Source organism: Triturus cristatus, chromosome 6 (genome assembly GCF_964204655.1).
Source record: "Triturus cristatus chromosome 6, aTriCri1.1, whole genome shotgun sequence".
Lineage (NCBI taxonomy): Eukaryota > Metazoa > Chordata > Amphibia > Caudata > Salamandridae > Triturus > Triturus cristatus.
This window is the reverse complement of record NC_140589.1, coordinates 1837414937-1837437955: the sequence shown is the minus strand read 5'-3', so window position 1 is coordinate 1837437955 and position 23019 is coordinate 1837414937. Positions and strand designations below refer to the sequence as shown.

At 48.1% G+C, this 23019-nt stretch overlaps 1 protein-coding gene across 1 annotated transcript in view; it reads right to left on the bottom strand.

Moving 5' to 3' along the window:
• LOC146822149 (exostosin-1-like) overlaps positions 1-23019 on the bottom strand; it is a 266363-nt gene that overhangs the window by 102688 nt on the left and 140656 nt on the right. The window contains exon 8 of the mRNA XM_085609971.1: positions 19886-19981. Within this exon, the coding sequence (XP_085466097.1) occupies positions 19886-19981 (96 nt within the window). The remainder of the gene's footprint in view (positions 1-19885; positions 19982-23019) is intronic.

Genomic DNA, 23019 nt, shown 5'->3' with positions numbered 1-23019 from the left:
GGTTACACCCCTATCCTTTGTCCGGCTTCGCGCCAGCTCAGGGGCTGGTGTGCCCCCGGAACTGGTTTGAGCCGGGCTATGCACAGTGAGCACCGGGGTGCCACTTGCAATCACCTTCCTTTCAGCCCTGCCTACCTGGGATACACAAACCCTGTCTGGGACGGTGCTAACACCGCCCTCGACAGGAAACCCTTTGTCCAAGCTCCCCTTGCTGGAAGGTCCCCCAGCAGCAGGAGGTCAGACTTGTGTCTGGTGGCAGCATCCATTTTGTGATGCTGAGGCTTGAGTCAACTTTAACCGGGGTTCAAGGTTACTTCCATGTCGTGTCCCTCTAAAAGGGGGGAATGCTAACCCCGTCACCAGGACTGGCGAGGGGTTCGTATTCCCATTCGTATGACACCTTACTCGACATGTATAGGTGAGGTGAGGCCAAAGTTAGCAATTGCATTAAAAGTAGTTGGCCCGCGTCACCATGGAACGGCTATTAGGACTTGGTTCCGCAAGCCGTCGACGGGCTCAGCTCGCGCCAGAGCACCGTCCCACATGATTCCCTGCACTCTGCCTTCAGGATTGATAAGGCCTGCTATAGGAGTGACTGATAGGAATCCATGTGTCCATTTTAGGGTTTAGGTGTAGGAATACTACACCTACAGCAACGGGTGATTACACCACGTGGCCCCAGCTGTCGTGCAGCCAGTTGTGTCAGATTTGGGCGGCCATTCCAGGGGTGGCATAATACATGCTTCAGCCCCTGGTAGGCCCTGGGTACACCGATGCCCTGGATACCTGTGGTATGCTGAGACAGGGACTGACAAGGCGGCCCAGTTCCAATTAGTGGATGCACCTAATGTACATGTGTGTTAATTTCGAGAGAGAACAGCTAGGCTGTGGGTCTGATTGGCAGGCCCACAGCCGGGGAAAGTCGTAAACCAATGAAGCAAAAGCAAAAAAATCTGGGTGATCATAGGATTGCAGACCCTACTCTCCTACACATTAGTCCAAATAGCTTCTTACTGAACTTTGCTTAGCACTGTGCTGATTTTAAGATTTGGTGAAACCCCTAAACCAGAGATGTTTAAAGAATGGGCAGGGCCTAAGGCTCCCATCTTCCAAGGGCCCATCGCCTCTATTTCTCAAACTACACGTATTTCCCTCTCTCTGCTCACCTCTGGCTGTGCCTCTCTCTACAGCCCTGCCAAGTGTCACACATCAGGTGTTAGACTAACACATTTCAGTGTGGTGGTCCGCATCACCGCACTGAAATGCGATGTCACGCATTTAAAGTGCCTCCTCAACTCTCAAGCGGAGCACTCTAATTAGCATTTAGCACCACTGTGTTACCGAATTAGCAAGCTAGTGGTAGCGTGCGACCTGCTGCTTGGGGCTGGGCGTCTGACTCGGCTGAGCTAGGTTTGTCTACAATGTCACACCACGGCATTCAGCACTGACATCACAAGAGTCAGTCTGATTTTGCGCAATGGCTTCTGCCCAGACGAGAGATAGTCACGTGACCTGCGGTGCACAAGCAATGCACAATTTAAAGTTTTAAAGAGCGCGGGCAGCCGCTCCTGCTGGCGCTGTGCTGTTACATTATGGGTTCCTATCTTGGTAGAAACCGGAAATAAAGCTGTCCGCTTCTCATTGAACCCCATTGCGCCGTTAGCCTCCCCTTCCTGCCCCGTCAGCCTGGACAGCTGTCTGAGGTGCACCTAAGGCCACTGCCCAGTTCTGCAGTCACAAGGCCTGGGACAGGAGGTCTTTTTCATATGCATCCCGGAGTAGCAGTCCATCATGGTAGCCATCCCTCTCCTCGCTCATTGGTGGGGGGCCAGTGCTGAGCCCAGCCATTGCCACGGGTTAGTTATGGCCAAGAGTCTAAAACTAGAAACCCCAATGCGGCAGAGAATCTGTCCCAGGAGGCGCATGGAGGGACTGGGTGCAGTGCTGCACCATGACAGGTAGTACAGACCAGGCAGGCCTCAGAGTAATGGGCAAAGTCGGGCCCGAGGAGGGGTCGAGACAGGGCAGAGGTAGTGTAAGATAGCAAGGGATGCTGATTTGACGCTCCACTGTCTGCTCTAAACCATTTCCGGTAGCTACAGACAGTTTTAAGTCCGCTTTCCAGTCAGGTAAGCAATAAATCTGACTGCTTTAAGATTTAGGGTAGAGGATGTGGTCCGTCGGCTGCGCTGCCGCCTCTTGTGCGGGAAACCAGGGTTCGAGCCTCGAGGTCGCGTCCGCATCCTGTGATTCTGGGCAAATCACTTAATCTCCCCGTGCCTGAATGTGTAATGTAAATACGGTGCTATGTAAAGCGCTCTAATACCTTCGGGTCGAGTTTGCGCTATATAAATATTCAACAACAAGATTTGCGATTCTCTAACTTTGTGAAGTGTTTGGTTGTGTCTCAAGTAAGCGATGTCTTTTTTTGTGACTTTTTTGTAGCATAATTAACAGGTGACTTTGGGTAAACATTACCCTCGGAAGTGCTGCGTAATGATTCAAAAACGTGTTACTGGGCCTGTGCAATAAATAGCCATGCAGTTGATTTTGGCATCATGTTGTCACTTTTCACAACCCCACAAGGTCACATTATTTTTCTAAACCTTTTATCCCGTTTTTGGTCTCGCTAATTTTCTCAAAGTTTCAGTTTCTATCTTTGCATTGTGTTTGTAATTAATAGTCAGTGACAATTCACTCATTCCTGTATGCCCCATTAATGTCTCCCTGTGTTTTGGTGTGAGTGCCCTGTGCTTTTCTACTCTGTGTCTACATTAATTTGTAGTGGAAGTCTACCCATGTCTTTATGCCCCAGTGTTTATCTCTATAAATCCCGGTATCTGTAAATACACATCTGTTTCTGTGTCTGTGACCCAGTGTCACTCAATCCATGTCTTTCCACCTCCTTGTCTCTCTCAGTTGGAGTGTGCACAGTGTGTCTGTGTCCCAGTGTCACTCAACCCATGTCTTTCCACCTCCTTGTCTCTCTCAGTTGGAGTGTGCACAGTGTTACTGTGTCCCAGTGTCACTCAATCCATGTCTTGCCACCTCCTTGTCTCTCTCAGTTGGAGTGTGCACAGTGTTACTGTGTCCCAGCGTCACTCAATCCATGTCTTGCCACCTTCTTGTCTCTCTCAGTTGGAGTGTGCACAGTGTGTCTGTGTCCCAGCGTCACTCAAGCCATGTCTTTCCACCTCCTTGTCTCTCTCAGTTGGAGTGTGTGCAGTGTTACTGTGTCCCAGTATCACTCAATCCATGTCTTTCCACCTCTTTGTCTCTCTCAGTTGGAGTGTGCACAGTGTGTCTGTGTCCCAGCGTCACTCAATCCATGTCTTTCCACCTCCTTGTCTCTCTCAGTTGGAGTGTGCACAGTGTTACTGTGTCCCAGCGTCACTCAATCCATGTCTTTCCACCTCATTGTCTCTCTCGGTTGGAGTGTGCACAGTGTGTCTGTGTCCCAGTGTCACTCAATCCATGTCTTTCCACCTCCTTGTCTCTCTCGGTTGGAGTGTGCACAGTGTGTCTGTGTCTCAGTGTCACTCAATCCCTGTCTTTCCACCTCTTTGTCTCTCTCGGTTGGAGTGTGCACAGTGTTACTGTGTCCTAGTGTCACTCAATCCATGTCTTTCCACCTCCTTGTCTCTCTCGGTTGGAGTGTGCACAGTGTTACTGTGTCCCAGTGTCACTCAATCCATGTCTTTCCACCTCCTTGTCTCTCTCAGTTGGAGTGTGCACAGTGTTACTGGTTCCCAGTGTCACTCAATCCATGTCTTTCCACCTCCTTGTCTCTCTCGGTTGGAGTGTGCACAGTGTGTCTGTGTCCCAGTGTCACTCAATCCCTGTCTTTCCACCTCCTTGTCTCTCTCGGTTGGAGTGTGCACAGTGTGTCTGTGTCCCAGTGTCATTCAATCCCTGTCTTTCCACCTCCTTGTCTCTCTCGGTTGGAGTGTGCACAGTGTTACTGTGTCCCAGTGTCACTCAATCCATGTCTTTCCACCTCCTTGTCTCTCTCGGTTGGAGTGTGCACAGTGTGTCTGTGTCCCAGTGTCACTCAATCCCTGTCTTTCCACCTCCTTGTCTCTCTCGGTTGGAGTGTGCACAGTGTGTCTGTGTCCCAGTGTCACTCAATCCCTGTCTTTCCACCTCCTTGTCTCTCTCGGTTGGAGTGTGCACAGTGTGTCTGTGTCCCAGTGTCACTCAATCCCTGTCTTTCCACCTCTTTGTCTCTCTCAGTTGGAGTGTGCACAGTGTTACTGTGTCCCAGTGTCACTCAATCCATTTATTTCCACCTCCTTGTCTCTCTCGGTTGGAGTGTGCACAGTGTGTCTGTGTCCCAGTGTCACTCAATCCCTGTCTTTCCACCTCTTTGTCTCTCTCAGTTGGAGTGTGCACAGTGTTACTGTGTCCCAGTGTCACTCAATCCATGTCTTTCCACCTCCTTGTCTCTCTCGGTTGGAGTGTGCACAGTGTTACTGTGTCCCAGTGTCACTCAATCCATGTCTTTCCACCTCCTTGTCTCTCTCGGTTGGAGTGTGCACAGTGTGTCTGTGTCCCAGTGTCACTCAATCCATGTCTTTCCACCTCCTTGTCTCTCTCGGTTGGAGTGTGCACAGTGTGTCTGTGTCCCAGTGTCACTCAATCCATGTCTTTCCACCTCCTTGTCTCTCTCGGTTGGAGTGTGCACAGTGTGTCTGTGTCCCAGTGTCACTCAATCCCTGTCTTTCCACCTCCTTGTCTCTCTCGGTTGGAGTGTGCACAGTGTGTCTGTGTCCCAGCGTCACTCAATCCATGTCTTGCCACCTCCTTGTCTCTCTCGGTTGGAGTGTGCACAGTGTTACTGTGTCCCAGCGTCACTCAATCCATGTCTTTCCACCTCCTTGTCTCTCTCAGTTGGAGTGTGCACAGTGTTACTGTGTCCCAGCGTCACTCAATCCATGTCTTTCCACCTCCTTGTCTCTCTCGGTTGGAGTGTGCACAGTGTGTCTGTGTCCCAGTGTCACTCAATCCATGTCTTTCCACCTCCTTGTCTCTCTCGGTTGGAGTGTGCACAGTGTGTCTGTGTCCCAGTGTCACTCAATCCCTGTCTTTTCACCTCCTTGTCTCTCTCAGTTGGAGTGTGCACAGTGTTACTGTGTCCCAGCGTCACTCAATCCATGTCTTTCCACCTCCTTGTCTCTCTCAGTTGGAGTGTGCACAGTGTTACTGTGTCCCAGTGTCACTCAATCCATGTCTTTCCACCTCCTTGTCTCTCTCAGTTGGAGTGTGCACAGTGTTACTGTGTCCCAGCGTCACTCAATCCATGTCTTTCCACCTCCTTGTCTCTCTCAGTTGGAGTGTGCGCAGTGTTACTGTCTCCCAGTGTCACTCAATCCATGTCTTCCACAGTAGCGCTGCCAACAGGCCTGTCACTGCCTTCAGAAGCTCCCATTCAAACTTCACCGATGTCCACCCCACACAGTGCAGTAATGCCTGCCAGACATTTCACCTCCTGCAACACAGGGAAGCAGGGGTGCACCGGAGCGAGTAGTGTCTCATTGTGCAAATAGTTGTAATGTGTGATATTTATAGGTCTCCCTCAGCTCCATTGCTTCATTTTGCTCACGAAAAGTGTCACTCGTTCTCGTTCTAATGTCACTCGGGATCACATTGAAATTATGGCAATCTGAAACCTTGGCAGCTATGTCTCTAACCAGTGTTATCGTAAGAATTTTGGGGCCCCAGCCAAGCCATAGTTTAGCTGTTTTTGTGCGAGCCCCTTTTCAGAAAAATTTAACGAGTGATACAGTATTTTTGGGCATCGTGCAAGCTTAGCTTGAATTATTAGATAACTGGTAATAAAATGTAAACTGTTTGCATTTTTGGTCCACCGTCCGGGGAGGGGGGCTCCTTACAGTGTTTTGCCAACCAAAGACTGTACATTTGGAAATATTTTGGGGCATATTATCAAGCATGGAGTTAAAATTATCGCCGCTTTAGCGGCAGAAAACTGCCGCTAAAACGGCGATAGTGGGCTTGATAATATGCCCTGGAGAATTCCAATAGAAGCCCATGTTGTCACAAAAACTTGGGCTTCTATGGGAATTCTCCAGTGCATATTATCAAACCCATTATAGCCGCTTTAGCTGCATCTTTCTTCCGCTAAAGCGGCGATAATTTTAACTCTGTTTCTTGATAATATGCCCCTTTATACCTTGTTTAAGCCAGGCCTGTTCATCACACTCAATTTATGCGGAAACAAGACGAAAGCACAGGGGTGAAAGAGCAGACCGATTCTCCACCTTTCAATAGCAACGACTTTTCTTTCGCGCTGCCCTTCCAGCTTGATCCCCACTGAACGCCTCTCCCAGGACAAGACAACCCGGTAAATTGAGTCGAATTGTCTGTATTAACAACTGCTTAGTTTTTTTCCTTCAAAAACTCTTTCCTGTTAACTTCACTCAGCAGTGCTTCTTATTTAAGACACTAGAGGGCAGCGTTGGACATAAAATAAAACAAAGCTATATAGAACTGTTGTGTCTGTAGGTAGAAGCCTGTCTGGTTTGCTAAAGACATTTAGGGACCTTCGGAAAAATTCCCTGGGAATGCACTCTGCCCGTTGCTTATCATTTGCTGTGAGGTTTGTAACTCACAATCGCTTCCTGTCTATTTGCTGATTTTATTTGTTTGTTTTAGGCTGCCCAGCTTGAGTCCATCCCTCCAGAAGGGCATTTCTTATTTACTGCATTCTTCTGAGTTTAAACGTCTGTAATGGACTATGTAGGCATTTCAGAAGATATCAGAATTAGGAAAGCAGGAATAAAGCAATGTTTTGTAATTCCAAAGTGTGGTGGAAACAAATATTTTAATATGATCAAAACAAATCACTACACTAGGTGATGCCACTTCCGCACATTATCGCTTGTGCGCTCCATACTTTTATGAGTAAAACTGTATGTCTGTGCTAATGTAATGGTCATTTTAATTGAAAACGTTTTGTCTGTAATGGCACCTCTCTACCACACCATGCGTACTCCACTCTACACCACTCCACTCTACTCTGCACCACTGGATGCCACTGCACTCTACTCTGCACCACTCCACTCTGCGTCACTTTACTCTTAACCACTGCACTCTACACCAAATGCACTCCACACCACTCTACTCAAAATCCAGTGCACTCTATGCCACCACACTCTTCGCCAATCTACTCTGCACCACTACACTCTATGCCACTCTTTATCACTCTACGCTGCTGCACTGTGTGCCGCTCTTCACCATTGCACTCTACGCCATTCTATTCTACTCTGCACCACCGTAGAATATGCCAGCCCAAGCTACTGCACTCTACACTACAACACTGCGCTCTTTGCCACTCTTCTCTACACCACTGCACTCTATGACACTTCACTCTCTGCCACTGCAGTCTACATCACTCTACTCTGTACCACTGCACACTCTACTCTATGCCAATGCACTCTATGCCACTACACTCTTCACCAATCTACTCTGCACCACTGCATTCTATGCCACTCTTCATCACTCTACGCTACTGCACTGTGTGCCGCTCTACACCATTGCACTCTATGCCATTCTATTCTACTCTGCACCACCGTAGTATATGCCACTCCACGCTACTGCACTTCACACTACGACACTGCACTCTTTGCCACTCTTCTCTACACCACTGCACTCTATGCCACTCTTCATCACTCTACGCCGCTGCACTGTGTGCCGCTCTACACCATTGCACTCTACGCCATTCTATTCTACTCTGCACCACTGTAGTATATGCCACTCCACGCTACGGCACTCTACACTATGACACTGCGCTCTTTGACACTCTTCTCTACACCACTGCCCTCTATGACACTTCACTCTCTGTCACTGCAGTCTAAACCACTCTACTCTGTACCACTGCAAACTCTACTCTATGCCAATGCACTCTACACCACTACACTCTATGCCACTCTTCATCACTCTACACTACTGCACTGTGTGCCATTATACACCATTGCAATCTACGCCATTCTATTCTACTCTGCACCACCGTAGTATATGCCACTCCACACTACTGCACTCCACACTACGACACTGCACTCTTTGCCACTCTTCATCACTCTACGCTACTGCACTCTGTGCCACTCTACACCATTGCACTCTACGCCATTCTATTATACTCTGCACCACTGTAGTATATGCCACTCCACGCTACTGCACTCTACACTATGACACTGCACTCTTTGCCACTCTTCTCTACACCACTGCGCTCCATGACACTTCACTCTCTGCCACTGCAGTCTACACCACTCTACTCTGTACCACTGCACACTCTACTCTATGCCAATGCACTATACACCACTACACTCTATGCCACTCTACATTACTCTACGCCACTGCACTCTACACCACTACACTCTATGCCACTCTTCATCACTCTACGCTACTGCACTGTGTGCCGCTCTACACCATTGCACTCTACGACATTCTATTCTACTCTGCACCACCGTAGTATATGCCACTCCACACTACTGCACTCCACACTACGACACTGCACTCTTTGCCACTCTTCATCACTCTACGCTACTGCACTCTGTGCCACTCTACACCATTGCACTCTACGCCATTCTATTCTACTCTGCACCACTGTAGTATATGCCACTCCACGCTACTGCACTCTACACTATGACACTGCACTCTTTGCCACTCTTCTCTACACCACTGCACTCCATGACACTTCACTCTCTGCCACTGCAGTCTACACCACTCTACTCTGTACCACAGCACACTCTACTCTGTGCCAATGCACTCTGCACCACTACACTCTATGCTGACTTTTCATCACTCTACGTTACCGCACTGTGTGCCGCTCTACACCATTGCACTCTACGCCATTCTATTCTACTCTGCACCAGTGTAGTATATGCCACTCCACGCTACTGCACTCTACACTATAACACTGCACTCTTTGCCACTCTTCTCTACACCACTGCACTCTATCACACTTTACTCTCTGCCACTGCAGTCTACACCACTCTACTCTGTACCACAGCACACTCTACTCTGTGCCAATGCACTCTGCACCACTACACTCTATGCTGACTTTTCATCACTCTACGCTACCGCACTGTGTGCTGCTCTACACCATTGCACTCTACGCCATTCTATTCTACTCTGCACCACTGTAGTATATGCCACTCCACGCTACTGCACTCTACACTACTCTTTGCCACTCTTCTCTACACCACTGCACTCTATGACACTTCACTCTCTGCCACTGCAGTCTACACCACTCTACTCTGTACCACTGCACACTCTACTCTATGCCAATGCACTCTACACCACTACACTCTATGCCACTCTTCATCACTCTACGCTGCTGCACTGTGTGCCTCTCTACACCATTGCACTCTACGACATTTTATTCTACTCTGCACCACTATAGTATATTCCAGCCCAAGCTACTGCACTCTACACTACGACACTGCGCTCTTTGCCACTCTTCTCTACACCACTGCACTCTACTCTGCACCACTGGATGCCACTGCACTCTACTCTGCACCACTCCACTCTGCGTCACTTTACTCTTAACCACTGCACTCTACACCAAATGCACTCCACACCACTCTACTCAAAATCCAGTGCACTCTATGCCACCACACTCTTCGCCAATCAACTCTGCACCACTACACTCTAAGCCACTCTTTATCACTCTACGCTGCTGCACTGTGTGCCGCTCTTCACCATTGCACTCTACGCCATTCTATTCTACTCTGCACCACCGTAGAATATGCCAGCCCAAGCTACTGCACTCTACACTACAACACTGCGCTCTTTGCCACTCTTCTCTACACCACTGCACTCTATGACACTTCACTCTCTGCCACTGCAGTCTACATCACTCTACTCTGTACCACTGCACACTCTACTCTATGCCAATGCACTCTATGCCACTACACTCTTCACCAATCTACTCTGCACCACTGCATTCTATGCCACTCTTCATCACTCTACGCTACTGCACTGTGTGCCGCTCTACACCATTGCACTCTATGCCATTCTATTCTACTCTGCACCACCGTAGTATATGCCACTCCACGCTACTGCACTCCACACTACGACACTGCACTCTTTGCCACTCTTCTCTACACCACTGCACTCTATGCCACTCTTCATCACTCTACGCCGCTGCACTGTGTGCCGCTCTACACCATTGCACTCTACGCCATTCTATTCTACTCTGCACCACTGTAGTATATGCCACTCCACGCTACTGCACTCTACACTATGACACTGCGCTCTTTGACACTCTTCTCTACACCACTGCCCTCTATGACACTTCACTCTCTGTCACTGCAGTCTAAACCACTCTACTCTGTACCACTGCAAACTCTACTCTATGCCAATGCACTCTACACCACTACACTCTATGCCACTCTTCATCACTCTACACTACTGCACTGTGTGCCATTATACACCATTGCAATCTACGCCATTCTATTCTACTCTGCACCACCGTAGTATATGCCACTCCACACTACTGCACTCCACACTACGACACTGCACTCTTTGCCACTCTTCATCACTCTACGCTACTGCACTCTGTGCCACTCTACATCATTGCACTCTACGCCATTCTATTCTACTCTGCACCACTGTAGTATATGCCACTCCACGCTACTGCACTCTACACTATGACACTGCACTCTTTGCCACTCTTCTCTACACCACTGCACTCCATGACACTTCACTCTCTGCCACTGCAGTCTACACCACTCTACTCTGTACCACTGCACACTCTACTCTATGCCAATGCACTCTACACCACTACACTCTATGCCACTCTACATTACTCTACGCCACTGCACTCTACACCACTACACTCTATGCCACTCTTCATCACTCTACGCTACTGCACTCTGTGCCACTCTACACCATTGCACTCTACGCCATTCTATTCTACTCTGCACCACTGTAGTATATGCCACTCCACGCTACTGCACTCTACACTATGACACTGCACTCTTTGCCACTCTTCTCTACACCACTGCACTCCATGACACTTCACTCTCTTCCACTGCAGTCTACACCACTCTACTCTGTACCACTGCACACTCTACTCTATGCCAATGCACTCTACACCACTACACTCTATGCCACTTTTCATCACTCTACGCTACTGCACTGTGTGCCGCTCTACACCATTGCACTCTACGACATTCTATTCTACTCTGCACCACCGTAGTATATGCCACTCCACACTACTGAACTCTACACTACAACACTGCGCTCTTTGCCACTCTTCTCTACACCACTGCACTCTATCACACTTCACTCTCTGCCACTGCAGTCTACACCACTCTACTCTGTACCACAGCACACTCTACTCTGTGCCAATGCACTCTGCACCACTACACTCTATGCTGACTTTTCATCACTCTACGCTACCGCACTGTGTGCCGCTCTACACCATTGCACTCTACGCCATTCTATTCTACTCTGCACCAGTGTAGTATATGCCACTCCACGCTACTGCACTCTACACTATGACACTGCACTCTTTGCCACTCTTCTCTACACCACTGCACTCTATCACACTTCACTCTCTGCCACTGCAGTCTACACCACTCTACTCTGTACCACAGCACACTCTACTCTGTGCCAATGCACTCTGCACCACTACACTCTATGCTGACTTTTCATCACTCTACGCTACTGCACTGTGTGCTGCTCTACACCATTGCACTCTACGCCATTCTATTCTACTCTGCACCACTGTAGTATATGCCACTCCACGCTACTGCACTCTACACTACTCTTTGCCACTCTTCTCTACACCACTGCACTCTATGACACTTCACTCTCTGCCACTGCAGTCTACACCACTCTACTCTGTACCACTGCACACTCTACTCTATGCCAATGCACTCTACACCACTACACTCTATGCCACTCTTCATCACTCTACGCTGCTGCACTGTGTGCCTCTCTACACCATTGCACTCTACGACATTTTATTCTACTCTGCACCACTGTAGTATATTCCAGCCCAAGCTACTGCACTCTACACTACGACACTGCGCTCTTTGCCACTCTTCTCCACACCACTGCACTCTACTCTGCACCACTGGATGCCACTGCACTCTACTCTGCACCACTCCACTCTGCGTCACTTTACTCTTAACCACTGCACTCTACACCAAATGCACTCCACACCACTCTACTCAAAATCCAGTGCACTCTATGCCACCACACTCTTCGCCAATCTACTCTGCACCACTACACTCTATGCCACTCTTTATCACTCTACGCTGCTGCACTGTGTGCCGCTCTTCACCATTGCACTCTACGCCATTCTATTCTACTCTGCACCACCGTAGAATATGCCAGCCCAAGCTACTGCACTCTACACTACAACACTGCGCTCTTTGCCACTCTTCTCTACACCACTGCACTCTATGACACTTCACTCTCTGCCACTGCAGTCTACATCACTCTACTCTGTACCACTGCACACTCTACTCTATGCCAATGCACTCTATGCCACTACACTCTTCACCAATCTACTCTGCACCACTGCATTCTATGCCACTCTTCATCACTCTACGCTACTGCACTGTGTGCCGCTCTACACCATTGCACTCTATGCCATTCTATTCTACTCTGCACCACCGTAGTATATGCCACTCCACGCTACTGCACTCCACACTACGACACTGCACTCTTTGCCACTCTTCTCTACACCACTGCACTCTATGCCACTCTTCATCACTCTACGCCGCTGCACTGTGTGCCGCTCTACACCATTGCACTCTACGCCATTCTATTCTACTCTGCACCACTGTAGTATATGCCACTCCACGCTACTGCACTCTACACTATGACACTGCGCTCTTTGACACTCTTCTCTACACCACTGCCCTCTATGACACTTCACTCTCTGTCACTGCAGTCTAAACCACTCTACTCTGTACCACTGCAAACTCTACTCTATGCCAATGCACTCTACACCACTACACTCTATGCCACTCTTCATCACTCTACACTACTGCACTGTGTGCCATTATACACCATTGCAATCTACGCCATTCTATTCTACTCTGCACCACCGTAGTATATGCCACTCCACACTACTGCACTCCACACTACGACACTGCACTCTTTGCCACTCTTCATCACTCTACGCTACTGCACTCTGTGCCACTCTACACCATTGCACTCTACTCCATTCTATTCTACTCTGCACCACTGTAGTATATGCCACTCCACGCTACTGCACTCTACACTATGACACTGCACTCTTTGCCACTCTTCTCTACACCACTGCACTCCATGACACTTCACTCTCTGCCACTGCAGTCTACACCACTCTACTCTGTACCACTGCACACTCTACTCTATGCCAATGCACTCTACACCACTACACTCTATGCCACTCTACATTACTCTACGCCACTGCACTCTACACCACTACACTCTATGCCACTCTTCATCACTCTACGCTACTGCACTCTGTGCCACTCTACACCATTGCACTCTACGCCATTCTATTCTACTCTGCACCACTGTAGTATATGCCACTCCACGCTACTGCACTCTACACTACAACACTGCGCTCTTTGCCACTCTTCTCTACACCACTGCACTCTATCACACTTCACTCTCTGCCACTGCAGTCTACACCACTCTACTCTGTACCACAGCACACTCTACTCTGTGCCAATGCACTCTGCACCACTACACTCTATGCTGACTTTTCATCACTCTACGCTACCGCACTGTGTGCCGCTCTACACCATTGCACTCTACGCCATTCTATTCTACTCTGCACCACTGTAGTATATGCCACTCCACGCTACTGCACTCTACACTATGACACTGCACTCTTTGCCACTCTTCTCTACACCACTGCACTCTATCACACTTCACTCTCTGCCACTGCAGTCTACACCACTCTACTCTGTACCACAGCACACTCTACTCTGTGCCAATGCACTCTGCACCACTACACTCTATGCTGACTTTTCATCACTCTACGCTACCGCACTGTGTGCTGCTCTACACCATTGCACTCTACGCCATTCTATTCTACTCTGCACCACTGTAGTATATGCCACTCCACGATACTGCACTCTACACTACTCTTTGCCACTCTTCTCTACACCACTGCACTCTATGACACTTCACTCTCTGCCACTGCAGTCTACACCACTCTACTCTGTACCACTGCACACTCTACTCTATGCCAATGCACTCTACACCACTACACTCTATGCCACTCTTCATCACTCTACGCTGCTGCACTGTGTGCCGCTCTACACCATTGCACTCTACGACATTTTATTCTACTCTGCACCACTGTAGTATATGCCAGCCCAAGCTACTGCACTCTACACTACGACACTGCGCTCTTTGCCACTCTTGTCTACACCACTGCACTCTATGACACTTCACTCTCTGCCACTGCAGTCTACACCACTCTACTCTCTACCACTGCACACTCTACTCTATGCCAATGCACTCTGCACCACTACACTCTATGCCGACTTTTCATCACTCTACGCTACTGCACTGTGTGCCGCTCTACACCATTGCACTCTACGCCATTCTATTCTACTCTGCACCACTGTAGTATATGCCACTCCACGCTACTGCACTCTACACTATGACACTGCGCTCTTTGCCACTCTTCTCTACACCACTGCACTCTATGACACTTCACTCTCTGCCACTGCAGTCTACACCACTCTACTCTGTACCACTGCACACTCTACTCTATGCCAATGCACTCTACACCACTACACTCTATGCCACTCTTCATCACTCTACACTACTGCACTGTGTGCCATTATACACCATTGCAATCTACGCCATTCTATTCTACTCTGCACCACTGTAGTATATGCCACTCCACGCTACTGCACTCTACACTATGACACTGCGCTCTTTGCCACTCTTCTCTACACCACTGCACTCTATGACACTTCACTCTCTGCCACTGCAGTCTACACCACTCTACTCTGTACCACTGCACACTCTACTCTATGCCAATGCACTCTACACCACTACACTCTATGCCACTCTTCATCACTCTACGCTACTGCACTGTGTGCCATTCTACACCATTGCAATCTACGCCATTCTATTCTACTCTGCACCACTGTAGTATATGCCACTCCACGCTACTGCACTCTACACTATGACACTGCACTCTTTGCCACTCTTCTCTACACCACTGCACTCTATCACACTTCACTCTCTGCCACTGCAGTCTACACCACTCTACTCTGTACCACAGCACACTCTACTCTGTGCCAATGCACTCTGCACCACTACACTCTATGCTGACTTTTCATCACTCTACGCTACCGCACTGTGTGCTGCTCTACACCATTGCACTCTACGCCATTCTATTCTACTCTGCACCACTGTAGTATATGCCACTCCACGCTACTGCACTCTACACTACTCTTTGCCACTCTTCTCTACACCACTGCACTCTATGACACTTCACTCTCTGCCACTGCAGTCTACACCACTCTAATCTGTACCACTGCACACTCTACTCTATGCCAATGCACTCTACACCACTACACTCTATGCCACTCTTCATCACTCTACGCTGCTGCACTGTGTGCCGCTCTACACCATTGCACTCTACGACATTTTATTCTACTCTGCACCACTGTAGTATATGCCAGCCCAAGCTACTGCACTCTACACTACGACACTGCACTCTTTGCCACTCTTGTCTACACCACTGCACTCTATGACACTTCACTCTCTGCCACTGCAGTCTACACCACTCTACTCTCTACCACTGCACACTCTACTCTATGCCAATGCACTCTGCACCACTACACTCTATGCCGACTTTTCATCACTCTACGCTACTGCACTGTGTGCCGCTCTACACCATTGCACTCTACGCCATTCTATTCTACTCTGCACCACTGTAGTATATGCCACTCCACGCTACTGCACTCTACACTATGACACTGCGCTCTTTGCCACTCTTCTCTACACCACTGCACTCTATGACACTTCACTCTCTGCCACTGCAGTCTACACCACTCTACTCTGTACCACTGCACACTCTACTCTATGCCAATGCACTCTACACCACTACACTCTATGCCACTCTTCATCACTCTACACTACTGCACTGTGTGCCATTATACACCATTGCAATCTACGCCATTCTATTCTACTCTGCACCACTGTAGTATATGCCACTCCACGCTACTGCACTCTACACTATGACACTGCGCTCTTTGCCACTCTTCTCTACACCACTGCACTCTATGACACTTCACTCTCTGCCACTACAGTCTACACCACTCTACTCTGTACCACTGCACACTCTACTCTATGCCAATGCACTCTACACCACTACACTCTCTGCCACTCTTCATCACTCTACGCTACTGCACTGTGTGCCATTCTACACCATTGCAATCTACGCCATTCTATTCTACTCTGCACCACTGTAGTATATGCCACTCCACGCTACTGCACTCTACACTATGACACTGCGCTCTTTGCCACTCTTCTCTACACCACTGCACTCTATCACACTTCACTCTCTGCCACTGCAGTCTACACCACTATACTCTGTACCACAGCACACTCTACTCTATGCTAATGCACTCTGCACCACTACACTCTATGCCGACTTTTCATCACTCTATGCTACTGCACTGTGTGCCGCTCTACACCATTGCACTCTACGCCATTCTATTCTACTCTGCACCACTGTAGTATATGCCACTCCACGCTACTGCACTCTACACTATGACACTGCACTCTTTGCCACTCTTCTCTACACCACTGCACTCTATCACACTTCACTCTCTGCCACTGCAGTCTAAACCACTCTACTCTGTACCACAGCACACTCTACTCTGTGCCAATGCACTCTGCACCACTACACTCTATGCTGACTTTTCATCACTCTACGCTACTGCACTGTGTGCTGCTCTACACCATTGCTCTCTACGCCATTCTATTCTACTCTGCACCACTGTAGTATATGCCACTCCACGCTACTGCACTCTACACTACTCTTTGCCACTCTTCTCTACACCACTGCACTCTATGATACTTCACTCTCTGCCACTGCAGTCTACACCACTCTACTCTGTACCACTGCACACTCTACTCTATGCCAATGCACTCTACACCACTACACTCTATGCCACTCTTCATCACTCTACACTACTGCACTGTGTGCCATTATACACCATTGCAATCTACGCCATTCTATTCTACTCTGCACCACTGTAGTATATGCCACTCCACGCTACTGCACTCTACACTATGACACTGCGCTCTTTGCCACTCTTCTCTACACCACTGCACTCTATGACACTTCACTCTCTGCCACTGCAGTCTACACCACTCTACTCTGTACCACTGCACACTCTACTCTATGCCAATGCACTCTACACCACTACACTCTATGCCACTCTTCATCACTCTACGCTACTGCACTGTGTGCCATTCTACACCATTGCAATCTACGCCATTCTATTCTACTCTGCACCACTGTAGTATATGCCACTCCACGCTACTGCAGTCTACACTACAACACTGTGCTCTTTGCCACTCTTCTCTACACCACTGCACTCTATGACACTTCACTCTCTGCCACTGCAGTCTACACCACTCTACTCTGTACCACAGCACACTCTACCCTGTGCCAATGCACTCTACACCACTACACTCTATGCCGACTTTTCATCACTCTACGCTGCTGCACTGTGTGCCGCTCTACACCATTGCACTCTACGCCATTCTATTCTACTCTGCACCACCGTAGTATATGCCACTCCACGCTACTGCAGTCTACACTACGACACTGCGCTCTTTGCCACTCTTCTCTACACCACTGCACTCTATGACACTTCACTCTCTGCCACTGCAGTCTACACCACTTTACTCTGTACCACTGCACACTCTACTCTATGCCAATGCACTCTACACCACTACACTCTATGCCACTCTTCATCACTCTACGCTGCTGCACTGTGTGCCGCTCTACACCATTGCACCCTATGCCATTCTATTCCACTCTGCACCACTGTAGTATATGCCACTCCACGCTACTGCACTCTACACTATGACACTGCGCTCTTTGCCACTCTTCTCTACACCACTGCACTCTATGACACTTTACTCTCTGCCACTGCAGTCTACACCACTCTACTCTGCACCACTGCACACTATACTCTATGCCAGTGCACTCTACACCACTACACTCTATGCCACTCTTCATCACTCTATGCTACTGCATTTGTGCCATTCTACACCATTGCAATCTACGCCATTCTGTTCTACTCTGCACCACTGTAGTATATGCCACTCCACGCTACTGCAGTCTACACTACGACACTGTGCTCTGTGCCACTCTTCTCTACACCACTGCACTCTATGACACTTCACTCTCTGCCACTGCAGTCTACACCACTCTACTCTGTACCACTGCACACTCTACTCTATGCCAATGCACTCTACACCACTACACTCTATGCCACTCTTCATCACTCTACGCTGCTGCACTGTGTGCCACTTTACACCATTGCACTCTACACCATTCTATTCTACTCTGCACCTCTGTAGTATATGCCACTCCACACTACTGCACTCTACACTACAACACTGCGCTCTTTGCCACTCTTCTCTACACCACTGCACTCTATCACACTTCACTCTCTGCCGTTGCAGTCTACACCACTCTTCTCTGTACCACTGCACACTCTACTCTATGCCAATGCACTCTACACCACTACACTCTATGCCACTTTTCATCACTCTACGCTGCTGCGCTGTGTGCCACTTTACGCCATTGCACTCTACACCATTCTATTCTACTCTGCACCTCTGTAGTATATGCCACTCCACGCTACTGCACTCTACACTACGACACTGCGCTCTTTGCCACTCTTCTCTACACCACTGCACTCTATGACACTTCACTCTCTGCCACTGCAGTCTACACCACTCTACTCTGTACCACAGCACACTCTACTCTATGCCAATGCACTCTGCACCACTACACTCTATGCCACTCTACATTACTCTACGCCACTGCACTAGAGGTTAGCTAGTACAGTTCACCCCATTGCATACATGTAAATGCTGCCCATGTCTTCACAGGTCACAGTACCACTCCACAGGCGCATCCCAGGTTAGCTCATCAGCTCATTCTCTCATCAGAGCCTTTTCAATACAAGGGTGGGGGGAGCACACTGCCTCTCATCCCAGCACAGTTCAACCCACTGTATTCTGGTAAATGCAATACGCTTAGTTCAAAGTTGCTGTAGTTTTTCACCGACATTGGTGCAGGTAGTGCTGTTATCTTTAGACATGTTTTTGGGGTTTCAGCCCTTTATCAGTAGAGAGCAGAAGTAGTAAAGAGCAGAGAAACGTCATCTGTGGTTGCTGAACTGTACTGCGCTCTATGCCACTGCACTCTGCAAAAAAACAGCAGCATAAAATGCTGGAAGGTTTACTCAGAGTCTTGTTTGCGAATACTTGCAAGAATTTGTTTTAAAACTGGACATAGTTCAGCACCTTTGCACCAGTGCAGTGTTGCTGGAACGATTCTCAGAGTGTGGTTGCTGAATCAGTGTTACATCACCGAAGTCATAGGGATTGTTAAAAATCCTAGCATCCCATAAAGTGTAGCAAATGTACTCAGCAGGAGAGTGGTAAGTGTTTAGTATGTAGCCAGTGATGCACTTTGGAGCACACTGTCACAAATACCATACTAGGCATCATGTGATAGTGACGGTCTTTTACAGACAGCACACGTTCCATTGAAATGGCCACTACGTTTGCACAGAGATACAGTTTTACTGATAAAACTAGATTGCACTTTTCCGTCGCAACAGCCATAGTGTCCTACCTTGCGTTCTCCTTCAATGATGGTCACAGGCACTGCGGTGGAGGGCCACTTGTTCTTTGGCGGTACCGGCTTGTCACAGTTCCACAGTACTATGATCTGTATAGTGAGCAGACGGAAAATATCTTGAGTATCTTAGACAGAGGAAGGAAGAATAGTGTTTGTGAATGGGATTTTGGGAGTTCATACATTGATGACTGAAAGGGTCACTGCTCTGGAGCTCTCAATACTTGCACTGTGTCCATATTTTTTTGTTTGTATCTTGAGAGAAAGAGAGAGGGAGAGAGAGAGAGAGCGAGAGAGAGAGAGAGAGAGAGAGAGAGAGAGAGAGAGAGAGAGAGTGTGTATCACAAACTGGACACATGCAGGGGTTAGAACTGTCCAAAGAGAGAGGTCCAGCAAAGGACATGCAAGCAAATTACACATAGACTAAAACCTAGAGCAAGATAAGAACAGTCAGTTTTAATTATTACATAATTGGGACCAGTGCTTTGTCTACGAAGGAACCAGTGAGCACTAGCTCTAGAAAGGCTTGTTTAATAATAACATATACATAGACTCTGTCATGGTGTATATGATAGCAGTGTGATCCGTAGCACTGCGGTGGACAGTAGGCATTGGAGTGGGCGGAGAAGCTAGACAGACAGCGAGGCAGGAGGACTGCAGTGTCTGTGTTCAGTACATCGGGGTATGCCGTCTCGCTCAGGCTATCTTCGACAAGCAGAATTGTCTCCAGCTCCTTCGTCAGGCCCGGCACTTGGAAGTCTATCAGTAGAGCCCATCAGACAATGCAATGTATTGATGCACTCTTGATGTCTACATCAATGTTCATGTTGTAAAAGAGAGAATCCTCAGAGAGAGGATGTGACGTCAAAATAAAAGTCAGAAACGAGCAGAAAGAGGCACAATGAATGTCAGAAATGAGCAGAAGGAGGCAAAATGAAGGTCAGAAACGAGCAGAAAGAGGCACAATGAATGCCAGAAATGAGAAGAAGGAGGCAAAATGAAGGTCAGAAATGAGCAGAAAGAGGCACAATGAATGTCAGAAATGAGCAGAAGGAGGCAAAATGAAGGTCAGAAATTAGCAGAAAGAGGCACAATGAATGTCAGAAATGAGCAGGAGGAGGCAAAATGAAGGTCAGAAACGAGCAGAAAGAGGCACAATGAATGTCAGAAATGAGCAGAAGGAGGCAAAATGAAGGTCAGAAATTAGCAGAAAGAGGCACAATGAATGTCAGAAATGAGCAGAAGGAGGCAAAATGAAGGACAGAAACGAGCAGAAAGAGGCACAATGAATGCCAGAAATGAGCAGAAGAAGGCAAAATGAAGGTCAGAAATGAGCAGAAAGAGGCACAATGAATGTCAGAAATGAGCAGAAGGAGGCAAAATGAAGGTCAGAAACGAGTAGAAACTGGGAAAATGATCGTCAGAAATGAGCAGAAAGAGGCAGAATAAAGGTCGGAAACAAGTAGAAGGAGGTAAAAAAACGGCCAGCACAAGCAGAAAGAGGCATAATAGAGGGCAGGAGCGGGCAGAGAAGAGGCAGAAAAACTAGCAGAAAACGAGCAGAGGAGGCATAAACCAAAGGCAGCACAGGGTAGCAGACTGTGGGCAAGTTGAACAGGAGGACCGTCGCAGGGGGAGCTGGCACGTGGATCTGCTCATGGGGTCGCGCTGAAGGCCCATTAAGCAGTCCGTGGGGTGCTGGGTGGCAGAAGTAGAGAAACGGAGAAAGGAGGGAACAGGCGGGAAGAGGGGGGAAAATGGGCAGAAAGAGGCAAAATGAAGGTTAGACACGAGCAGAAAGAGGCAGAATAAAGATCAGAAACAAGCAGAAGAGGCACAATAAAAGTCTGAAATGAGTAGAAAGAGGCAAAATAAAAGTCTGAAACTAGCAAAAAGAGGCAAACTAACAGGAAGAATGAATAGAAAGAGGCAAAATAGAGGGCTGGAGCGAGCAGAGATGAGGCAGAAAAACAATCAGAAAATGAGCAGAGGAGACACAAACCGAAGGCAGCAGAGTGTAGCGGACTGCGGGCAAGATGGACATGAGGCCTGTCACAGGGGGAGCTGGCATGAGGGTTACAGGGTTGGATGGTGTTTACCTAACACACAGAAGGAGACATTGTCACCATATTTATCTATACTGCTCCAAGAAAGAAAGGCAGGCACGGTTTTGTGGAGAAATGTATGTGTCCCACATATTGCTTTATAAAGACGTGTTAAGTTAAAATTGCTTAGGAGATGTTTGTGCCATAAAGGGGAATTTTGGTAAAATTTGACAAAAAGTGATCCTTTCTGGCTGAGGAATATCTGATGATGCATGAGAGAACTGTTAGAAGTTCACAGATCCATACTAGAAGGGATGTATCACCCAATGGTGCTTTCCACATCGCTTTTTCATGGCTCCACTTTTCACCATTAAAATACTTTAAAGCCATAACTATCTTAAGCCTGATCACATTAGTGATGTAGATGGGACAGTCTCACTTCATTCAAAGGTCAGTCCATAATGCTGGATATACAATCATTCCGACCTTTATATTGAGAAGATTGGACACCAAATATTGGCACCACATATCCCTTTTGCGCTACAGCATTATTAACAAGAAGTTAGTATACTACCAGACTCTAATGCTGGACTCTAGCCTTAAGCGTCCTACTTTCGTGTCAATGGGGGTACGTTAAGGTGCACTTACAGAGAAGAAATGTCAGTCATCATGAGAATTGACAGAGTCAAGATCATAAATGGATCTCTTCAGTGTGATGGACATGGATGTGCCTTTGTTGATAGGGATCTGCAGAGTGCAGCAGGACTTTCCCATCATCCCTTGCCAGGAAGGTTCAGACACATGACATTACGCGGAAAGATTTCATTATCTTCTGTCATCTGGCTTCATTTGATTGCCAGTACGACAAAATGGATGACCTGTGACTTCGATTACTTTTAGTTGTGTCACCTGTGCGCGTCGTTGGGATAGGTAGATGCAGTAATAACTCCAGAAGATAATTCACCAAGTATGAGGACTTGACATCCCCTAACACTGAAGTCTTGCTCCCCCACTGGATAGGCGGAAGCCGTCTGTCCGCTTGACATTTAAATCCCTTTGTCAGTGGCTTAGCAGCAAACAGTTTCG